General features: G+C 43.7%; 1 protein-coding gene across 4 annotated transcripts in view; it reads right to left on the reverse strand.

Annotated features, from left to right (window-relative positions):
- The window catches only part of PTPRG (protein tyrosine phosphatase receptor type G), a 722,691-nt gene that overhangs the window by 48,104 nt on the left and 650,134 nt on the right, over positions 1–24,453 (reverse strand). For 3 of the 4 annotated variants that reach the window (XM_040454574.1, XM_040454572.1, XM_040454570.1), the window contains 2 exons: positions 23,380–23,466; positions 10,312–10,403 (listed from right to left, as the gene is read on the reverse strand). In XM_040454574.1, coding sequence (XP_040310508.1) covers positions 10,312–10,403; positions 23,380–23,466 — 179 coding nt within the window. The remainder of the gene's footprint in view (positions 1–10,311; positions 10,404–23,379; positions 23,467–24,453) is intronic. The other variant, XM_040454573.1, reaches the window with a different exon arrangement.

The raw sequence follows: 24,453 nt of genomic DNA on the forward strand, positions 1-24,453 counted from the left end.
AGATAGAGTGGGTATAATGAGAACAGAATCACCGTTTATTAAGCCCTAGACTGGTTACCAGGGACTGTGCTAAATGCTTTCGGTACATTTATCTTTACCAGAACTACGTGAAGGGGGCATTGTTATCCTCATGTTACACAGGAGGTAACGGAAGCAACATGTCCAAAGCGACCGATAACTCAGTAGGCAGAGCTGAGATCTGAACCCTGGTGCAATGAATGCAAAGCTCTTTCTCCTACGTGCTGTGATACATAACTTGTCTACATTCTCCGATTTCAAGGAAGAACAAGGAGTTAAACCGAGTATCTTGGTTTAATTAGAGTCCCTTGGATAAAATGTTATGTTTAAATTTTGTGCCAGCGTTTTTTGTTTCAAGTTTTTAAGTTCCAGTTAGTTATTAACATATAGGGTGATATTGGCCTCAGGAGGAGAATTTAGTGATTCGTCACTCACCTGTAACACTCAAGTGCCCTCCTTAATATCCATCATACACCTAGCTCAGGCCTTGCCCACCTCCCTCCGTCAACCTTCGGTTTGTTCTCTATAGTTAACAGTCTGTTGGGGCACCTGGGTGGCTTAGTTGGTTAAGCATCTGACTCTTGATTTTGGTTCAGGTTCTCATGGTTTGTGAGATCAAGCCCCGTGTGGACTTTGCCCTGACAGCAAAGAGCCTGCTTGGGATTCTCCCTCTCTCTCCCTCTCTCCAAAGAAATAAACTTAAAAAAAAAAAAAAAAGTCTCTTGTGGTTTGCTTCCCTTTTTTCCCCTTCTCCTATTTACTTCTAGAATTTTCATATAGCGAAGATTTAAATTCAGCAAAAATGAGAGTACTGCTTTTATCATTAAATCATCCTGTTATAAAGTGCTTGGTATAGTCAGCTGAGAATCAGCACCTTAAGGGTGAGATTGTTATGCGATATTACTATTTACACTTTGTTCCAAGATTTCGGCCTTTGGTGGCTGGAATTAAACTTCATATACAAGAGACCTTTTATTTTCGGCAGTCCACAACGAAACATCCTCATGTACCACTTCTGAGGAAGCCTGGAATTGGTCTCTGGTTTGTAGGTACCCAAAGCAGAGCATTGGAAGACTCAAGACTGTTGACCTTGAATACAACACTGTAAGGAACAAAGAACACACGGAACACAGAGAGAGGCTACTTCCAAATCTAGTTATGTCTCTGTTGTACTTGCATCTTTGGAGCCATTAGTGGGAAATCACCCATACATTGGTGTATGGTTCTAAGCTACTTTCACAATCTTACTTTGCCTTCTCTTATTCTTCAGGAGTAACAGATAAACAAAAGGGGAAAAACTTCACTTTCTTGTCTGTCTTCGCACAAGTAAGTAAATCATTTTGAAAAAAGAAAGAAAGTCAGTAGCCAAGGCCGTTCTTGAACTGAACATCAGCCACAGGGAGGTGCTGCAGACAGGGCTCAGCCTGTCAGGCAGCTCTGTGGCAGGGTATTTAGCCTGTAACTCGGTAAGATTGTGTAGCGTCCTTCTTCTCGGTTACTGATGATGGAAAGCATTCTGCGTGTATCAGGCACCTCGGGGAAATGGTGGCCAGAGCAAGATGGCCTGGTGGTGGGACTTCAAACTCTCTGCGGTTCTTTTTCCTCATCTGTGAAATGCGAATAACTACCTAACTCATAGTGTTACAAAAAGCAGATGAGTGCTTGGCATTTACTAAATGCTTTGTAACTCATTTACTGTCGGGTGCTAATTGCTTTATATGCACAGCCCTATAATTTCGGGGGGTGATTACCCATTTTATAGACAGGCAAACTGACTACAAGAGACCAAAGAGCTTGGCCAGTGTCCACTGTCATTATCAACTGGTGGGGCCCAGGCCAACTCCACAGTCTCATCTCTTCTACCTTATTTCAAGTCTCTCGACCTTCAATTGAACGTACACGGCTAGAGGGCAGAAAACCACAATAATGCATTTTAAAGAAACTTTGACTTAGAACGAATGAAATGATACACTTTGGCTTGAAGAGTAAGCTTCTGTAAACCTGGAGAATTCACACTAATACTCTGGTCACCTTGACGATGTCAAGTAAAAAAAAAAAAAAAAGTGTTGTAGTGTTTACCTTCCTGCCAAGATGCTCAGTGCTGGGGTCAACTGGCTTAACGTCTATTTTAGAAAATACCGTACTGGCAGGGTGTGGGTACATAAAGAATTACAATGAACATTCCAGAGGGCCTTAAGTCACCTACTCTGCCACCAATCTCTGTGAAGTTTGTTTAACCCATTCAAGTTCCTGCAACCCTATGGCAAATCCCAACCCAATCTGTCCTCGGGCAAATTTATAAGAAGAACCTATAAAGCCCCAGCAGAGTCACTGGATCAAGTCACTCCTGCTCAGACCTTACCCTTGGTCCCCCAAGTCCCACAACAGGATTGTCAACCTCCTCCCTAGTGCACAGTCCCGGATTTCAGGAACAACTCAGTCCCTTCTTGTGTCTGTGCTCTCGGTTCCCAGAAGCCAAGTTCAGGTCTCTGTCTGCACTTGGTAATACCTCTGTGTCCACTTAGGAAGATAAAGCAAACATGAAATAAAGGAACATTACCGCGATTTTAGTTTCCGAGTTAGGGCACAACAAATAGATTTTTGTCTAAATCAGACTCTTTGGATGCAAGGAGTGTTGCAGAGATTGGAACATTTTATTTCCTGCCATAAAAAGAAATCTCTTTTCATTTATGACACAATGAAGTCAATAAAGAAAAGGCTTCATTATAGTCAAAAGACCAATGAATCTCCTTTGGAGATAATCTCTGTATAAATAAAATATGCCAACAAGGTTGGTTTAATCCCAAGGGTTTTAAACTGCATGTTTAAAATCCCTTTATATGCTGGCACCCTGCTGTAGCAAGTGACCTTCAAATTATTAAGATGTATTTTAACTGCTGGAAAGGCATGAATCATTTCTGGATTTCCAAGCTACTGGTTAGCAGCAACATTTTGTTTTCTAATGCTCTTATTAGCAAGTTGGATGTTCTAATTTCCAGAAGAAAAGCATTTCTAAGGACATTTGTGCTTGACAATATGCAGATTTGGAAAACCCCTTACAACATTCTCTCTAATCAGGTTAATTTAATGAACTAAGTTTTGATTTTAAAAAGCTATAATGTAAAGAAAGTCTAAAAGAATAATGCAATACAGTGGAAATAGTTTACAGATGACGTATGTATGTAACACTTCAATAGCTGCAATGAAAATATTATTGAAGTTTGTCATTTAAAAGGAGTATCTCAAGATTGGAAACTCTAGATTTAAAAAAAATTTTTTTTTCAATGTTTATTTATTTTTGGGACAGAGAGAGACAGAGCATGAACGGGGGAGGGGCAGAGAGAGAGGGAGACACAGAATCGGAAACAGGCTCCAGGCTCTGAGCCATCAGCCCAGAGTCTGACGCGGGGCTCAAACTCACGGACCGCGAGATCGTGACCTGGCTGAAGTCGGACGCTTAACCGACTGCGCCACCCAGGCGCCCCGGAAACTCTAGATTTTTAAAAGTAGTTGCAGAGGTTAAGGATAATATGGATCTTAATGGAAATGTGTGACCACTTTAGTATCTTAAAAATGTCTTAGAAATAACTACCTGAGAAAGCATTTTGAGAGGACGGACAGCTAAGTTACTGCATTCTATTATGCTTAACTCTCCCAGGGTGACAATGGAGAACCAATGGATTTTGGAAAACAATTAGTGAAAAAAAAATACTGAGTCAAAGCTTCCCCCCTTTTTTAAAGTTTACTTTTGAGAGAGAGAGAAGAAGTGCATGTCAGAGCAAGCATGAGTCGGGGAGGTGCAGAGAGAGAGAGAGGAGACAGAGAATCCCAAGCAGTTTCTGAGCTACCAGTGCAGAGCCCAATGTGGGGTTTGAACTCATGACCAGTGAGATCATGACCTGAGCCAAAATCAAGAGCTGGACGGACACTCAACTGACTCAGCCACCCAGGCGCCCCAAGAGTCAACGCCCCTTTCATTCTGCACAAGAGTTCAGCCTACCTGGAAAACCAACCAACTGGCCAACAAACCAACCACTTTTCCCAAATATCATATATGGAATAGGCACTATAATTCCAAATTTTCCTGATGAAAGAATTGATGACACTTCTGTAGTGACGAACATAACTTCAAAAACACTTCTGGGGCACATGGGTGTTCAGTTGGTTAAGTGACTGACTCTTGATCTTGGCTCAGGTCATGATCGTGGTTCATGGGGTCGAGCCCTGAGTTGGGCTCTGTGCTTTTAGCATGGAGCCTGCTTAGGATTCTCTCTTTCCCTCTCTCTCTGCCTCTCCCCTGCGCTCTTTCTCTTAAAATAAATACACTTAAAAAAAAAAAAAACACTTCCTTAATTTCTTTCATGTTGGATAAATACTCTTGCATTAGAGGAGTTTTTGTTGTTGCTTTTTATTAATGTTTTTAAAAAAATTTTTAAACGTTTTTATTTATTTTTGAGATAGAGAGAGACAGAGCATGAGCAGGGGAGAGGCAGAGAGAGAGGGAGACACAGAATCAGAAGCAGGCTCCAGGCTCTGAGCTGTCAGCACAGAGCCTGATGTGGGACTCGAACTCACAGACCATGAGATCATGACCTGAGCTGAAGTCAGACGCTCAACCGACTGAGCCACCCAGGCGCCCGTTTTTTACTAATGTTTGAGAGAGAGCAGGTGCGCGCTTGTGCATGTGGGAGAAGGGCAGGGAGAGGGAGAGATTGCCAAGCAGGGTCTGTGCTCGGTACAGAGCCTGGCACGCGGCTCAATCTCACAAACTGTGAGATCATGACCTGAGCTGAAATTAAGAGTCAGACACTTAACCGATTAGGCCACCCAGGCGCCCCTAGAGGAGTGCTTTCTAATGCTAACCCACCTTAGCCACCATATTCACATTCTGTAGCATTTCCACGTTGTACAGAAGTCCAGGGGAGATCAGGAAAAAATGGCTTCATCCTTACGAGACTATCTTTGCTATGTTAAATCAGAGGAACACACTGAAGATTCTAAACTCCTAAAATTTCAATGAGATGAGTACAATGACTCAGAATTCTTCAAAAAGTCCTATAAATGGCTATCTCCCAGGGACGATTATCCATTAGCAAAGCTTTCCTTAACCATTTGCCTATTTTGTAATACTTCTCACAGAGTCAGTGTAACTTAGTGATCCCACTTATGCTTTGGGATTTAAAGGCCAGAACAGTTTGTTTATGAATTTTAACCACAGCAGATTCATCCAAAAGTTTGAATCTATTTGTGAATTTCTCCCCAAGTCATTAAAACACACAGGCCTCTTTTTGCACAGGGAGTGGAGGTATCAGTGGGCGGAGTGTCTTTTTCATAGGAAGAAAATAGAAATGACTACAGGACAAAAGTGCAGATGAGTGTTTGATATGGAAGAAACTTCAGCAACATAAGGAAACTGTTCAGGGGGATGAAGGAGAACTTAATGGAGAAGCAAATGGTCAGTGCTGGTGAAAGAAGATAAGGATCAAGAGCTCAGAAAGACTACACATGAATATTTGAAAAGGCCTTGGTTTCATGAAGCAACATCCAAATGAGGAGCCTGAAGTCTTGAGAGATCAGAACTGTCAGAAGAACATGCCAACAGGGGTGGAGAGCCTTTTCTAGGCATCTGTCCTTTGAAGCCACACAGCCGATTCCAATGCGGACTCCAATGCATTCCAATGCTAACTCTGTGTAACCTTGAGCGAATTAACAGTGTCTCTGAGCCTCAGTTTCCTCATCTCTAAGGGAAGGATATCAATGGCACTGGTCTCTCTAGGATTGCAGTGAAAATAAACCATGTCGTCAGTAAATGCTCAATACACGTTACATGATGATGATTTAAAAACATTTTTTTTTAAAGTTTATTCATTTTTGAGAAACAGAGAGAGACAGAACATGAGTGGGGGAGGGGCAGAGAGAGAGGGAGACACAGAATTCGAAGCAGGCTCCAGGCTCTGAGCTGTCAGCACAGTGCCGGATGAGGGGCTCGAACTCACTGGCCATGAGATCACGACCTGAGCTGAAGTAGGGACCCTTAACTGACTGAGCCACCCAGGCGCCCCATGTGATGATGGTTTCTTAAAGAGGTTCAATGTAAAGGAAGTTCTAGGAGCAGACCTCATTCCATAGTCTACAGTGCTGACCCAGAAGTTTTATTTTGTAACAGTTTGGTGCCTGATGGCTTTTCAATCGTACCCTTTGGCATACGTTTTTAACCAGTATAATGGCTCAGTTTACTATAGTGTTTGCCTGGAAATAAATAAATAAGTAAACAAATAAATTTAAGTTTATTTAGAGAAAGAGTGTGAGAGGGAGAGGGGCAGAGAGAGAAAGGGGGGGGAGCACAGAGAAAGAGAGAGAGAGAGAGAGAGAGAGAGAGAGAGAGAGAGAATCCCAAGCAGGCTCCATGCTGTCAGCCCTCAGGCCAGCAAGGGTCGATCTTACGAACCATGAGATCATGACCTGAGCTGAAATGAAGAGTTGATCGCTGAACCTACTGAGCTACCCAGGTGCCCCTGAAAATACTGGAAAAACCGGTACCTGGAAAATATCTGAAAAACTCATTTTTTAAATAATCAGTTATAGGACATAAGGAGTTCAGGTGATAAAGTTCATAAATCAGAGGGCCAGTAGTCCTGTTACTAGGTTTTGAACAAGAAGAAAATCTAACAGGTCTACTGGGGAGAACAAACATTCCATATGAGTTCTATAAATATCCTACCATTTTTGGAAATATGAACGATGACATAATTCCTAGGGTAAACCATTTGGAATGACCCCATGGGGGTCTCCACCAGGGAAAAGTTGGGTTGAAAGCTTCATCAGAGTGAAAATAACTCACGAATTTGTTAAAAACTGCGTTCTTCTTACATTGAATTTCTTACGCAGGACACAGCTGTATGCTAATAACCAGAAGAAACCGTAAGAATAAACAGAATAATGGACTGTTAACGTGAATCATAAATTACAAAATATTTTACAAATATAACTACTCAACGGAACAGTGGGGGTTTTGTTTAAGGAAAATTAGAGAATGTGATTAACTTAAAAACTCTTTCAAGAAAGGTTATGTAAAGTAACTCTTTCCCAGTTAAGGGAGACAGACACGCGTTGAGCTGTATTGGCATGTGCCCAGGGAAGGCTGTGTGGTCTGTGAAAACAGAAAGACTGGTCTCACTCTCGGGTTCTCCAGGTCCTTGACCATCACACCGCCCTGCAGATTTAAACTAATTCATTTGGACAGAGGTGTTCCAGCTCCTCAAGGATGCGTTTCCTACGTCAAGGGAGGTACCACTGAACTCCATGGATTTCTCAACCAGTGGAGAACCTGAAGCAATTTTCATCCCATGTACTTACACTACCAGTATGAATCAGGAAAAACTCCCAGTTAAAAAAACGCCCTCGGGTTCTGAGTACAGAAGTCCCCCCTCATCCGAGGTTTGTTACCTGCCATCGGCCGTGGTCCAGAAGCAGGTGATCCTTCTCCTGAGGTCTGGTTAGAAGGACAGTAGTAGCGGAATGCGAGGTCATTCACCTCGCTTCGTCTCGTCACCCAGGTATTTTATCAGCTCACACCATCACAAGGACGGTGAGTAGCGCAGAGTATGTTGAGAAAGACCGTGTAACTCTTATTACAGTGTATTATGATAGCTGTCCTATTTTATTATCAGTTACTATTGTTCATCTCTTCCTATGCCTGATTTATAAATTAAACTTTATCACAGCTATGTATGTGTAGGAAAAAAACAGTATATATAGGGTTTGAGGAGATCTGCAGTTCCGGGCATCCACTGGGAGTTGCAGGGCGTATACCCCACGGTGAAGGGGGGCAGGGGGACTACTCTATTTACCTTGGTGACTCAACAGGTAGCTGGGAAACGAGGCAGAAAACTCTCGAAAGCCTTTCCGGTGTGAAACACCTTACCCAGAGGTGTGGCAAGGTAGGCACGACTGATGGCATTTTGTGAGGCTTCCGGTGAAAGGAACATCCTCAAGTCCAAGGCAAAGAGCAAGGCGTGGCAGACCACACCCAGTGCGCCTGGTTCAGTGTTTGGGACCATCTTAACCTGAGTACCATGCAAATGCTCACTCTCCAAGGCTCCTGGGATGAATAATACCATAATTTGGAAAGGAAAGCTTCAACAACGGATGTTTCTGGCTTATAGTGTCCAAAATGCTTTTATAACATAGTATCTCGTGTGATTTTTACCACTGCCTCAAGTGCAAGGAGATCAAGTATCCTGTTCACTTTACAGATTTCTGGGAACTAAGGCTCACAGAGGTCAATGTACTGACCAAAGGTTTCATGGTGGAGGCAGCGGGGGGGACTGCAGATTTTCTGATTCCCTATCCAGTGAGAAAAGAAAATAAAAACTGAAGAACAGCCCCAAGAAGTATCTCACGATTTAGCCTTTTAAAACAGATTTCGGGGCGCCTGGGTGGCCCAGTGGGTTGAACGTCTGCCTTCGGCTCAGGTCGTGATCTCATGGTTCGTGAGTTCAAGCCCCACATCAGGCTCTGTGCTGACAGCTCAGAGCCTGGAACCTGCTTCGGATTCTGTGTCTCCCCCTCTCTCTGCCCCTCCCCCACTCATGCTCTGTCTCTCTCTCTCTCTCTCAAAAATGAGTAACAAACATTAAAAAAATTTTTAAAACAGATTTCAACCGCACAGCTACCCAACGGCTGTGTTTGTCAGATGAAAATCAGTTCACAGGGAGAGAGGCTCCTAGGAATTTTCCAGAGTTCAACACGTACTCTAGGTGATGCAAGAGGAAAATGATTATATACATGCCAGTGCACAAATCCCGTGGTGTCAACGAAACTACTTACTCCGTGCAAGTGGAAGACTAAGGCTTGCGGTCTGCTGCTTCTCCTCTCAAAGGCAAGAGTGCAATTTCCTCCATCGAGACCCAAGGGTGACGGTCAGTCAAGAAAGGAGGGTGACACAACACCCGTCCTGTTTGTCTAGGAATTATTTAGCAGCCATGAAATAGCCCAGTCGGAACCTAACCAGAGACTCTTCTGCTACCCCTTGTTTCTGTGTGACAAGCTTTAGGGACAGAAGCTGACCAGGAAGGAGAAAACACGGCCAAGCTCAACAATAGCTAATGACTTAACATACACGGACACATAAAGGTCCAATTAAATCCCCAACCATAACTGCACCTCGTGAAGATTTTTAAACAACAGAAGCATTCCTTGGTACTGAGAGAATGACTGTACCTCTGAGCTTCGCAGATAGAGCCTTTCAAGAACCTGAAGAAAGGTCTGCTGATGTTAACTCACTGATTCATTCATTCAGAGAGTTAAAGAATGCTTACTATATGCCAGCTATTATTCTCACACCAAGGAGACGTCCACTTGCCTTTATGAAGCTCTCAGTGTAGGCGGAAGAGACGAGGCACCAACAAGGGCGACACATGGGATATTCGACGGTGAAGACCATTCTGGAGAAAAGAGGGGAGCTGCAGGCGTGTGGGACACTACTACAAGCAGTGCCTCAGTTTACAAAGATATAACGTCAGGAGGATGGATGTCTGAGAGATCTAAAGACAGATATTCACAAGGACGTAATGAAACCCAGAGGAAGAGAGTTCAAATCTGGCAAAAAGGAAGGGACACCAGATAAACACGGTGGGAGCCATCTCCAATTCCCACGTCTCCTCTGTTACAACGAACCGGCTCCTGACCTCCTCAAGGTTTATGTCATTTGCTTGGATTTACTCCAGTGCATTCCACCAGTCCCTACCCCTCACGCTGACTGAGCGTTTCACCTTTTCACCTGAGGACAAATGAAATACGTCCTGGACCAAGAATGTATCCCTAGACTTCCACCCCAAATCTTAAGAACCCAAACTGCCAACGCTAAGATTAAGTATTTTCAGAGTAAGGAAACTTAGGAGAAAACGCAAGAGAAATGTATCAACAAATCGTGATTAAAAACAAACAAACAAACAAAAAATGTAAGCACAAATTGCCTATCAAAATGAAACTCAGTCCAAGTGGCTCGCCAGTATCTCTCCTCTCCCTTTTGTCTACTGTTACTTCCCCTCCCTGCACGGGAGTCTATTCTGTGGATTAACTCCTAGGCATTCGTTCCTCTTAAAGGGGACTTCATCACGCCGCAGATATGTAAAGAAGCAAAGATTTCATTAAAGCACCCTGAATTAAGGATCTCTTAGGGCAAGCTTTAAAAGGCTATGAAAATAATATTTTGTCATGGCTGTCACACACAAGTACAGGCAGAAGAGAAAAACAATTAGCCTATTGGAAATAAGAGGGTGTCTTACTTACCCGGAATAGGAATGATAGGGATACTTTCATTGGGGACCACCCGAGGTGAATTGCTATCTTCCACATAGAAATGAGCTGTCTGAAAACATTTTCTGTGTAGGGAAGAGAAAAACATGCAAACAGTGAGACCAGAGAAACTACACTTTGAGTTCATTTTTCAATTCTTCTTTCACAGATTTCAGCAGCTTTAAATATCACACAGCACTGAGTGCAAACCCATGGAAAAGCAACAAGATTTAAGGACAACATTCGGTCTATTGGAAGAACCCCCGATAGCTGCAGAATATTTACTTTTTATTGTAGCAGATCTACCCTGAGAGTCAAAAGGCAAAGTCTCAGTGGTGAACCACTCAAATACATGAGAACTTGGCACCAATGTCGTCAACCTGCTGCACAAACTGTTTGGATTACCCCCAGATATTTCTGAGTTTGACCTGTTACAGAAGAGTAATTTGGTATTCGAAACCTCTAGCACCAAGTTCAAAACCAAACCTCAAACCCTCCCGAATGCAGTCATCAAACAGCCCAAGTACACAATAGCACCACATTGTTAGTGCTTAGCAAAGGCCCCCCCCAAAGCTGCAGTCAGCGCTGTAAGAGGGTCAGAGGGCTTTAAGGGGGCAAGCACTCACTATCCGAGGTCCCTGCCAGACCACCTCAGAGGGAAAAACCTGCAGCTCTTAGGTGCCACCTGCCTGTTTTCGCTTTTATTTTACCTGTACTTCAGGCAAAGCAGGGAGCAAACACCGGTCATCATAGGACAGGCAGTGAACAGAAAAGCCATCGGCAGTTTACTCAGCCTCTGCCTACTGATGCTGGCTGGCCCTCGGCTTTCCAGCGTCCACGTCACCGCTCATTGCGGCCCTAATGAGCTGCCGGAAGCACAGGCTGAATATTTAATGAGGCTGCTCAGCGTGAATGGCTATTGTGACCAGAGAAGGGTCCCTGTTCATCTGGCGGAGGGGCTTCACAATAGCTGGCCCTGCTGCTGGGTCTTTTAGCCAAGCAGGCGGCATCCTTCTGGTGCTCGGTGTCCCTGGGATCCAGCCCGCTCCTCTGGCGCCTCGCACCAAGCCCTGTTTATACACACCACAGCTTTGCTTTTCCTGGGGACTGCATTCCAATCGCTAGAGTTAAGTCAACTTTTCTTCAGAGTTGTCTCTGCTCATCTAATCCAAAGTATCCTGGGACGATTCTGTTGGGCACAGCATTTTTCTTTAAGCAGTGCCCGTTTCCAGACGGAAAGAAGCTCTAACCAATTGTACATTTGGGCACTGTTCTAGAAGCAATCTGGATGGCTGTTCCACGCCATTAGGGGGTTCTGAACATAAGTCACTCCTACTCGGCACATGTCTTGCAGGACTGCTCTTGCAGAAGGCTGAAACAATGATTTTTTTTTTTTTCTATGACTTGCCGGCATTTGTACTAGAAATAATAAAACAAGTTTCCATTATGCATCGTTAGCTGCCTTTACTTAAATTTGGAAAGAATGCCAGTCAGTTTGATTTCAGCTACGTGGATATGAAATGAACAAAGTATTTTAGGGCTCTAGTAATAACTGAATCTTCTCTGAAGGTGAAAATGATGGAAACCCATGTGAAAAAAAAAAAAACCCACATGATTTTCTTGTCTGAGGGAGTAGCTTCTTTCTGTTTCTAAATTAGTCATCAAGTTTTCTAGTCTTGGATTCCTCCCTCTACCAAATTTGCAGATTTCCAGAAGGCAGCGTTAAAGTTAAACAAAGGTGACAGACTTCAGCAATGAGATAGAACCTTAACGACCCAGTGTCCTAGCTGAAGAAAACCTGCTTTTCTTGAGATACTGGACCATTCAAGTATTTACTAGCCCCAAGAAGTGCTAACACTGAAACAAATGACATTCAATTTACCAGGTCAGACTTCAACTAGAAACACATACACACACACACACCAAATAAGTCTCCTGTTTTAAGACATAATTACCATACCTATTCAACTACTAACATACAAAGCTATTAGTAGAAAGAACTGTTATCGGCCAAGGGACTGTTCAAGCCAAGTGACTTAGAAAGGAAAAACTATATTGTAGATTCTTTTTCTGGAAGAAGGCAGGCAGACTGTTCACTCACTGTTACATGCGGCTCCACATTCTCTTTGGGAAAAATAAATAAATAAATGAAAGCAGCGTGTACTGAAGCACATCACACCCTAGTGCCCCATGTGCTGTTTATAATGGATTTTCCCTGGAGCAAAATAACCCCGTGATTATCAGACACAAGCACAGCCCTGCGGATGAAGGTCAGAAACCTGGGAGACACGGGTCTTCACATCTAAGTACCTTGATGCACGTCATACATTCTTTCTTCCCACACAGGAACTTGGTTGGCGGGGGGGGGGGGCGCGTAACTACCTACAGACCTTCGGGGAAATGCCTTCCCTTAGAATAATGGTTTCAGCAGACTGAGCAAACATTTATTCAGCACCTACAGCACAGTGTGGCGCGTGCAGATAATGCCTTCTCTGCAATAGAAGCTCTGCAATAAAGCTCTCTTGCCTAGAAGCTTTAAAACCACTTCCTTAAGCCTGGCTAAGCATTCGAAGTACATACATAATACATGATGTCAGCAGAAAAATTAGGAAATACACATGAACAAAAGGGAAAGAAATCAATTAAAATGACTCCACATCCTCCGCCTAGGGATCATTACTATTAACCTTTTGGGGTACAGCCTTCCATGCTTTTCCTCTCTTATTACTGTCCCTTGATCATCGGTGGTGAGGGGCCAGGGCAGTCTGACCAACAAGACAGACAAGGTGCCTCGTTCTCATGGTGAAAATCCGCAACTAACAAGTAAACAAGTGACTTCAAACAGTCCAGGGCGACGAAGAAGGTAAAACAGGATGAGGTGCCACTGGGGTGGAGAAATGCCTGAAGAAGATTAGCCTTGGGAAGCCGTAGGGGAAGACTTTCTAGGCAGATCAAGTAGCTGGAGCCATACAACGGAGTGAGCTTGCGTGTTGTAGGAACTGAATGGAAACCAGAGGTAAGAGTAGGGAAGGGCGGTAAGAGGAAAGGGGGGGGGGGGACGAGTGGGCAAGAGCAGATCATACCTGATTCAAGACCGCAAGCTTCACTGGCATCTTTGGAAAATGGAAAGCTAACAAAGGGCTTTAGTCAGTGGAGGGGCACCGTCAGACCTGCCTCCTTCCAGGTGCTCGTTTGGGCTGCTGTGTGATGAGTGGGGAATAGGGCAGCAAGAATGGGGCGGGGAGATCCCTGAGGGGCTACATCTCACTCAAATACAGACGCACAGGCCGTTTTCTCTTTTGTCCGTAACAAAAAATCAATCATACTGTACCTGACTCTTTTATAACAAATAGGAACTAATAAACTCATTAATGCTTGCTTCATCCTCCATTTTATGGATGAACCACATGGTTAGAGATTTAGTCCCTTAATCACTAATTACTGGAGGTCTACTTTCAGTGAGGGACTGATTCAGGTTCTAGTTTAGTGTCAACTTTTCACTACCATTGACCACACTGGTGTGAATTCTGTTTGTGTACAAATTATACACTGTGGGTTTAATGATGAAGAAAAGCAGTTGGTTCAGGGTCAACATCACATGACATTGTATCTTAACTCACTCCTTTCAGAGAAGTCCCATGAGAGACTGTTTTTGGCCTTTAGTAGTGTCCAGGGATAAACAAGTAAAGGTAGGGATTTTGAAAAAGAAGGAAAAGAAACTCAAATTTTAATGCCTCTTAAATGTTTCAACTGCGATGTGTTCGAAGAGTCAGTACTGTCTCTAGTTTTGGAGAATGGAGATAAAATTTCTGAAAATGCTCACGTGTGTCCCTGTGCATGCAATTTCCAATTTCTGGGCAGGTCCAATTCACTCTAAAAATGCCTCCCTGAATCAAAGATTGTGGATCAGAAAGGGCCATTTTCTAAAAGTATGATTTCTTCACAATGAACACTGGTTTATGCAAATACCTTAAAAAAGGGAAAACAATGAAGTGGACCATGTTTGGAATGAAAAATATATTTACAAGTTTAATTACCACTTATAGTTTGCTGGGTCCTCACCATATACCTTATATTCTTACCTTTCCCCCTTTTTTCTTCCCTTCCATGCTGCACACTCCCCCTCCCCACCCCCATAACTAACATGCACCCTTTAAGGAAGTGACGATAGATTTTTTTTTTTTCATTGACCTGACTGGCTTAATAATGATTCAAATTAGGTAACTTCTGCTTCCCCTGATCTACTTTGCAACATATATTCTCCTGAAACATAGATTCCCCAGTTTAGGTACACCTCAGCTTTGGGGGGGGGGCGGGTCCTTAAATCAGTCAGTCTCTCTCTCTCTCTCAGATGCATGCGTGTGTGTGCGTGTGTGTGTATGCACACACACGCACACACAGGCACACCAGTAAGGTTTCAATCAAGTGATGGTTATCAATGAACGGTACATATGTATCTCTTTGGTTTGGGAAGCTTTTTTAAAAAAAGTTTATTTATTTTGAGAGAGACGGGGGCGGGGGAGAGAAAGAACAAGCAGGAGTGGGGCAGGGGCGGAGAGAAGGGAGAGAGAGAATCCCAAGCAGGCTCTGAGCCATCAGCTTGGAGCCTGACACGAGGTTCGATCTCATGAACTGTGAGGTCACGACCTGAGCCGAAATCAAGAGTTGAGCGTTTAACCAACCGAGCCACCCACGTGCCCCATGGTTTGGGGAGCTTTTAAAGCACCCACGCTGGATGAGCCCCACTCCTACTGATCCCAGCTGAACAGTTCCAGGGTGCGGCAAAGTCCTGTGTCATCTAGAAGAACCACCCCGCCCCATGGAGGCTGGTATGTAGTGCCCCCAGTTAAGAAGCACTGTGATAAGGGAAAATGGTTTCAGACCCTCCAGTGCTCTAAGAAAGCCAATGAAGAAATAAAATAATCTCAAACGGCACGTACCATAAAAGGGACCATAAAAGTAAGCCTAGAATTTATAGGGTCCCAGATGGGCTAAAAAACTGTAGTTAAGAATTCAAGGATGTTAACATAATCCTCTCAAATACAGAAAAAATAAACTGTATTTCACATACTTAAATAAGAATCTGAAAGGTCTTCTGCTCCATTTCTGTTGGAACCTCAGTTCTCAGAAATAGGCTGGCATTTCTCGAAGGTGGAGTGGAGTGTTCTGCCATCCATACTGAGGAAGTGTTTTCTCAGATCACAGATTTCTCAAATTCAAGTTTCTCCTCCTAAAGCTACTCTTCAAACCACCTTTGTGGGCTGCTCTGCTTATCTGCCAGCAAATTAAATTTTCATTTTTCTCATGCAACTGAATTGGTCAATATTTACTTCTAAGTTCACGAATGTTCTGACGTCCTGATTCCAAGCATCTGCCGCTTGCACAAATCTGAAAACCACGGAGTCAGATGGCTCTCTAAAACTCATTGCAATGAAGAAATAGCAAGATAGAACTACATCAAGCATTCACTGAATGCTTCTAGAGGGGAGCAAGGAAGAGACATCCCAGCTGGCAGGAAGGCAGTTTTTCCTCGGGTCCAACTCAGTGGGCCCATGGGCCAGAATGCAAACAGAAGGGGAGATGTGCGTTTGCTGGTCCCTGAGTGTGAAGCACTCCTTTTGTGCCACGTTCACCGAGAAAGTACTTCTCCACACTGCCTGACAGTCTACTGTTTAAACGTTTTCATTTTTCATACAACACCTCTCCTAAATCCAAGCCCAGTATTTCTGGTGCTTGACCAAAGATGGCCAACCTATTAGATATACGTGCATCTCATGGAAAGTTCTCAGTAGCAACGTGCCAACACGCTTTCTTTATCACTCTCCATTCACTCATCCATTTTTAGAAAACTAACGTGGGCTCTAAAATTTTAAGATTTCTAGGAAAGCCTTGACGGGAAGTCAGGAGGGTAGTGGGTGATATCCTCTCTAGTAGCCGATCAAATCGATACGGATGCTGGCGAGCAGCTCCCTTGGCCTCAAGCCCAACCCATGATCTGTGTGGTCCGGGCCGGTATGGTGCCTGAGGCCTTGTGGTAGGAAGGCCCATGGATGGATCAGTCGAACTTGTAAGAAGCCCACGGACATGTTAAGTGCACAGTCATGAACATTTGGTCTTTGACTAAAATTTCTGAAAATAACCTCTCGTCCTTTTAGATAGGGGAGATACTTCGAAGAGAGAGGCTTTTTCAAAAACCAAGAATTCCGTGCTTGAAAAAGTACTGCGCGGGGTGCCTCAGTGGCTCAGTCGGTTGAGCGACCGACTTTGGCTCAGGTCATGATCTCATGGTGTGTGAGTTCGAGCCCCATGTCACCCCCTGTCAGCTCTGTGCGGACAGCTTGGAGCCTGCTTCTGATTCTGCGTCTCCCTCCCTCTCTCTCTGCCCTCCCCCACTCATGCTCTTTCTCTGTCTCAGAAATAAACATTAAAAAAAAAAAATTAAAAAAAAAAAAAAAGGAAAAGCACTGCGCATGTCACAGCGCATGATCTAGTCAGGAGGCGGTAAATATCGACCACGATCAGTAAGCCATCAACGTCAATTCTCTGAGCTCCCCGCTGCAGTGCGCACACACTTGCCAGCACATGGCAGGCCTAGTATTTAATTGGTTCTCCTGACTAATGAGAGAGACAGACAGACAGACACACGCGCACACACATACCCGGATGTCAGCTGCGCTGACGGTACTGTGTCAGTATCCATAATCACTCAAGTTACAGAGACTTACTATTCAAATAAAATGCAGGAAACTAGGAAGATGAGGGAGAAATCTCTAGACTGGTCATTCTCCCACCCCGTGTCCTTCCAGGAATAAGGACACCCCCTTAACACGGAACACCCGTTAGGATCAGAGTTCTACAGAAAAGCTTTCCTCTCTGTTGCTCCCCATTTTCCAGGTACTTGCAAAGGTAATCTTTGCTATCTGTGTTCTTAATTCCGTCTCTTCCTGCCCCTCTGACAAGGATCTGGGAAGAATTTAGGTGATGGATACTTTTCAGAAGCAAAGATGCTGACCTTAAGTCCAGAAAGCAGGAAGGTCTGGAACCCCACTCAGCACCACTGTATACCGAAAGGGGTCCTCCAAAGACACCATCTCCAGCCCTGCTTACAGAAGCGGAGGTTCCTGAGATGTACAGACATCTGGGTCAAAACGTACATCCCTTGTGACAAGCCTGAGAGGTCCCCTTGTTCTTATCCAGGGTCTCTGGCTTATTACAACAACACCGCCCTCCACATCACGACCGCTGGGGCCCATGCAAGGGCAGGATCACAACACCACCTCTGGAGTCCCACAGAAACCTCGGATGACCAAATAACCAAATGATGTGTGCGGATCAGAAACCCAGTCACTGTCTTTCAATTAAGCTCAATGGTTTTATAATCATATCAGGGTGACAAGGGGTTTGTCAGCAGTGTGCAGCTCAAAATGCTAATTGCAGGGAAGAATGGGCAGTTGGCTGAACTGCTGTTGAATATTCATTAAGCAATCTTAACTGATTTATATACTGCCCTCATTTAAATTTAGTGCCATGCCTGCTAATAATCCCATTTGTTTTCATGTCGTGGAGTACAGAAATCACATTAATATTTACTTTTGTGTATGGATCCGTCGTAGTAAACAATGTATGAATCAAGAGCCACTTATAAATAGAAAGTTGAAAACATTCATGTGCCTTCAAAGAAGATGATTGAGAGCTGTGTTAAAAAGATGTGGGTTGATTTATTAGGGCAAAATGTTTCTAGAAATTCAAGTGACAAAGACAACAATAGAAGGAAAAGGCTGTGGGTGTTGTCGGGCTTTTCCTCAAAGAGGAATGTCTGCTTGAAATAACTCAGGGGTCTCACTTGGAAAAGAGCCCACTCTGAGTTGAGATTTCTCATAGGCAACCATTCACTTGCCGTTTGGTTTCCTCTACTGTATGTGAAATGATTGCTAGCTGAGTTTTATAGTCTCTACAGGAAGGAATCTTCTAGAAAGAAAAAGTCGGAAGAAGTCATAATTGCACTTCTCATTTTCATATTCTCCAAACCGGGAAAGAAAAGGACATGTGTTCTGACAAATATCAAAGTCCTTTTGGGAATAATCAAATGACATATTTCACCTCAGGACAATTCTGCAAAACCTGGGACATATGGTTGTTATACTGTGGATAAGTTAGGGCCCGTCAGAGGCGAGGAGGAGATGAGGGGAAGAAGGGGAGAGAAAAGCGAACCAAACCATGAAGACAGATGAGGCGTGAGAGACGGTACACCAATCAACGAGGAGAAAAGGTTTCTAAATATCTTGGGTCTTCACATGGCTAGGAGAGATGGCCCATTCAACTCTTGTTAGAGCTAGATGTGACAAAAATCTGATTTTTGCAGTGAGAATTCCACTGGAGGATACAAACTGCCTGCCATTAGCATCCAAGGAATGTAGGCGACAAAAGTCACCTCCGAGCAATACACTTTCATGCTAAACATTAAGTTTGCCAAGCAATCCTTGGAGACTCTTAGGAATGACTAAAGTGCTGGTTAGTATCTTCCAGGGGATAAGACAGCAGGGGTCATTTTGTCAACCACATCTCAACAGACCAAGAACCTGAACTGGCAGTTTTTATGTTGTGGCTGGCTTTATGGATGTGAGCTCTAGACAGTACTCAGTCTTCCAAGCTATTACCCAGAAAAGAAGGCTTGAAGTCAGGGGCTTTTTAATTAGCTGTCCCACACTGAGTTAGGACCCTGGCCTGGAATGTTCTGAATTTCTGGCCTAAGGCTTAAGGGACTCTCTGCCTCCGCTTGCCACTATTTTAAGGCACCAACAGAATCCCCCACTGATGGAGGTGGTTAATGGGGACATGACGGCCCAACCCATTTTGGACAGGAGGTAGGAAATGAAAACTCACATTTAATTCACTGCACATATGATCCAACATCTGTAACATAAAATATTCTGGTAAAAATTTTCTGGCAACTATCTGTGTCATCAACATGCCGACTGAACTAATAAATCGGTCAGACTCTAGCTGGAAGTGTGCTATTTTAAGGATCTAGCGAGGTATTACATGCCTCTTCACTAACCAGCCCCGTGATAGTCCTTTTAAACTACATCTGGGAAAGAGAAAAGTTGATTTAGACATCCCACCATCAACCACGTTCAATTCCAAATGATTTAAGAATTTAACATGAAAATTTGAAACCATAAAAGTACCAAAATAGATCATTTTGGAACGGAGAAAGACTTTCTAATGATGAATCAAAATCCAGAAGCCAAAAAAAAAAAAAAAAAAAAAGAAGTTTATGGATAAATTTGATTATAAGAAGTCCAAGAAGCAACATGAACATAGTTAACAAACCACAGATTATGGAAAAAAAGTATATGCCACACTTAACTGCTGACAATAATGTCTCTCTTGATTAGATAAAGACCAACAATGCAAAGGGAAAAGGAGCAAAAGACCAAGAGTTTAGAGCTTAACAAATGCAAACGGCACAAGCATGAAAGATGCGGGGGCATCAGTCGATGGAGCAGAGCCTCTGACTTTGGCTCAGGTCATGATGTCACGGTTTGTGGAGGTTTGTGGATTCGAGCCCCGCATCAGGCTCTGTGCTGACAGCTCAGAGCCTGGAGCTTGCTTCCGATTCTGTGTCTCCCTCTCCCTCTGCTCCTTCCCCACTCGTGCCCTTTCTCGCTGTCAAAAAATAAAACCTTAAAAACCAAAAAGGAGACGAAGAAAGATGCCCCACCTCACTCAAGGATTAGAGAAAACACACTCCAGCTACACGAAGACACCATCGTCTTCCCCTGGGTGGTTGGAATAATCGCTCCCAGTTGACCACACTCTCTCCTGGGGAAGCCGGAGAGAAACAGGTGCTCACGGTGTCGCTGATAGAAACTGCCCTGGGTATGGCACCGGGGAGGGCAATTTGGCGCCACCCGTCAAAATTACAAATGCATGTAGCTCCTGGCACAGCCCATTTCCGAACCTTATCCTCAGACAGACTTGTCCACTTGCAGAATGACATAAAGTTATTCACCCTAGTATTGATTGTAATAACAAGAGACTAGGAACAGTCCAAAATGACAGCCATATAGAGGACTGGTTAAATAAATCATGACAACTATACAAAGGAATACTGTGCTTCTGTAAAAGAAAAAAAAAAAAAAAAGGAGGAGGAACCATATGCGCATAGAAAAAAATCACGTTAAGTGAAAAAAGCAAGGTGTAGGATAGTGTATGTGGTATTCTACTGTATAAAAGGAGATCTGGTGATATAGATTCATATTTGCTTACACACACACACACCCCCCACCTCCAAGGTCTGGAAGAAGAGACAACAAAGCAGCAATCATGCTTACCTACCTATAACGAGGTAGGGAGCCCGGTGGGTAGGTGACGGAATGGAGATGTAATGGTATATAGAATATTAACCTTTTTGATTTTGAACCGTGTCAAGTATTACCTAATTCAAAATTTAAATCAACTACTTGTTTTGAAAAACTAAATACTTGGATCTGATTTTTATTATTATTAATTTTTTTTCTCCTACGTTCTGAGGAACTAATCAGTGGTCACTTTTTGCAGCCACTGTCCTGCTTTTATGGGTTCTGTCCACCTTGAGACTATACAGGCCTTTTCCTCCCACTGGGGCGGAGACTGTTTAAGGCAAATGAGGTCAGACCAAATGGGGAAATGGAAATTACCTTTAGGTTTCTGTGCAGAGACTTTGCAACAGCTATTTTTAACCATTTGAAGGCTCGCTATTCAGGCAGCTTTTTGGGCTCTTTTCCCAATCCCTGCCACATTTTGGACGGGATGCGGACCAGAACGGGAAACGGGAGTGGATTAAAAAGAGGCCAACGCAGGAGATGGCTGTCTGGCCTGGCTTCCCTGTTGCATCCGCAGCCTGGTAGAGGAGGGCAGGACCCCTGTCCTCTGCAGGGCTTTTTATAGAGCAGCAAGAGGACAGAACTGGGTCAGGAGGCTGCTGCCAATGCTCCTGGGATAAAGAAGGAGGGAGGAGAGGGGAGAAGGGGCTGGTGGTCTTCAAGCCCTGTCAGCAGAGTACAGCAGGGCGGCCCACATAAGGAACAGGAGAGATTTGAGGACAGGATGTCTATCCGGCCCACTCCCCATCATGGATTGATGAGCGCAGCACAGTGTGAAGGGGCCACGCTCCGGACTCAGACTGCCATGTGGCTGTCCCTGCTCAGCCATCCCCACGGAGTAGACCAGACAAGCAAACTTCCCAGAGCCTCTCTCTCCTGATCCTCTTGATGGGGTAATATATCACGTCCACTAAACACTTCACAAATGCTACCTCATTACCTCTTCAGGACAACCCCATGACACTGAACTATCACTGGACCCACTCTTCGAGGAGGACATCCAGGCTCAGAGGGCTTTGTTAAGTTGCTCAAGGCCACACAACCAGGAACAGGCCAAGCTCCAGCAGAACCTGTCTCTCTCTGAGCCAAGGTCTGTCTTTCTCTTGCTGCTACACTGTCAAAAAAGGCAAGTAAAAGATGCACTTCATAATCAGGCGGATTCTGTTAATACTTACAGCTTCCCAAGATTGTTCTCAACTTGTAGATCTAAATGAAAGTCACTGTGCTGCCCCCCGCCCCCCGCCCCGAGCTTCGGGCACTTAGAAGCAGAGAAGAAACAAGAGATCCTGAGCACCTCGTGACAAAGTACATCCTCCCAGGAACTAAAACACATCTCTCATAAGACCACGCCCACATCTAGGGCCAGGAGCATAAATTAGAATAAATCACGGGCCACCCAGCGATGGCATCACTTCCGGGGAGAACACAGAATGGAGATGTGCATTATCTCTGTGGTGTCCATGAGATGTTGACAACTTTCAATGTGTTACAGTCAAAACCATATTGTATTTATAACAGACTGGGCATGAATATGAGGCGTTTATGTGACATCCAATGTCCTCTCCAAGATTAGATCTTTGAATCTGAAGCTATACAGAGGGTTTTCTCGTTCAGTTTTAACTTTGGCATGTTGAAAACAGATTAAACATTGAGGACCTGAGTACATAAAAAGAGATCTTAGGAAGAAATTACATTTCTGGTGTCAGCAGTGACCACTTTTCCCTACAAGGCAAAATTACATCATAGAGCTTAAAAAAGATAGATCACAGAGTTTCTCATTCATCTTCCTCAATTCCCTTGTAACGTACCTTCTCAGATCTCATAAGTGTACTTGATTAGAGTGGATGGGTATCTAAAATTTCATCTCAATACTTAGCCTCAACCATGGGAGAGAAATCATTCCATGTAAAAATTCTTACTGTAAATTTATAAATTGCTTCATTGAAAGTAATAAGGGACTACTCACCACAGGATACTGATTACTGAATTATCTTAATTGGCAATATTAAAATATTACCATATTAAGTGGAGTTTACCTTCTATAAGCCACATAGAAATATTACAATAGGTGATAATGTGGGGTGATTAAGATCGCGTGATCAGGACTTCTCAAGTTTATTACAGATCATTACAGAACAATAATTCTTCCCAGCATTCAAGCTACCTAGAACTCATGTGCTTTCGTTTTTGAAAAATTTCACTCTTAGGGAAAAACACATGCTGTATCCCCATTTGCTCATTTCTCTCTCCCCTTCTTACTCTTCTTCCTTATTTATACATTTAGGTTTCTAAAAGCTATCTTTCACTTGCAAGGCTAAATGCATGCATTTTTTTTTTAAAGCTCTAAAACATGCAAGCATCTGAAATTCTGGAAAGATAATGGATGCAACTGACATACAGACAAACCGACACAAAGTTCCCAGTATGTCCCGTTCTAGAAATAAACCACCCCCCCCCCCAGATCACCAAATAAAGCAAAGCAGGCACACACAGGTCATACTTTCATTGCTACCAGCTACCCCACACTCTGTGTTGGTATTTACAATCCTTCCTTTTGGGAGCTGGGGTAGGACAGGTAAGTTGCAGCATTGTGGGGTCTAGAGGACTTTAATCCCCAGGGCGACAAACAAAACTCTGGCAAGCCAGTCCCGGCCAAAGAGGCACCCCCACCCCCCTAAGCTTGACCGCCCCTCACCTGCTCCCCTTCTCTCCTCTCTCCCCAGAAGAAGGCACTTCACGGAAACGTCTGGGAAAGCCCTTGGACTTTATTTTGTTACACCCTCTAAATAGACAAAAAACAAAAGAGAACAGGTGTAGAAGACAGTACTTTCAATCGCCAGCAAGAGTTCCACGCCCATGTCCTCCCTCCCACTTAACACACACACACACACCCATTATGGGGCCCCAGTTGGGACATTTTCAAAAGAGAAAGCTTACACACAAAGGTGACTGGTTTATCAAGGTTTGTGCTTCTAGGTAATTAACATAAAATGGGAACTTTGCTCTTAAAAGCGGTCTTCACTTGTTAGAAACCTTTATCACTCCTGGTGTTAATGGTAGAAGATATCCCAAGTCCAATCACTACTGGATTTTCCCATTCACGTATCTAACCTTCCACCTTGACACGAAGCTTTGGCCAAGAGGATCGTCTGAAACACCTCTGACATAAACAGAACTCAGCCAGAACGTACTGGGGGGTTATGTGAACCTGCCATCCGCCACCCACGTATGTGAATGTGGTGTTGTTACATCAATCTGGGTTTTTGTCCTTTCTTCATTCATTCCTCTCATCTCAGGACAGTTTCCTGACTCACAACCCAGATTGGAGAACATGTGGGAGAGGCAACTCCGAGCAGGTGGGGCAGTCATCAAGTTACTACCACATACGATGTCCCGTATTTAGTTTCCCATTAGAACTTAAGTATCTGCAGCATCTGAGTCTTGCTTCTGGCATTTGAAAGATACACTTTTGCCACACAAGAAGGTGTTGACTTGATTACATTTAATCCCCTAACTACCTGGGCTGCAGGATTTCACAACAGAATGACGCCTATTCTTTCCAAACTCTTGATAGAAGAGCAAAGACAAACTTGCTTAATAGTGAGGTTCTCTTTCTTTGGAAGTTCTGCTGAATCCCATGTAGAACTCTAAATTCAGGTATGTAATTCCAAAGAACATTTGAGAGCTTCTGATTTACTTGGTAGTTTTTATTTCCAGACATGAACATCCTTGAATACATAAGTGTTAGGTTTCTCTTCTCCTTTGTTTT

This window comes from Herpailurus yagouaroundi, unplaced genomic scaffold, assembly GCF_014898765.1.
Source record: "Herpailurus yagouaroundi ecotype Mexico unplaced genomic scaffold, PumYag 213, whole genome shotgun sequence".
NCBI lineage: Eukaryota > Metazoa > Chordata > Mammalia > Carnivora > Felidae > Herpailurus > Herpailurus yagouaroundi.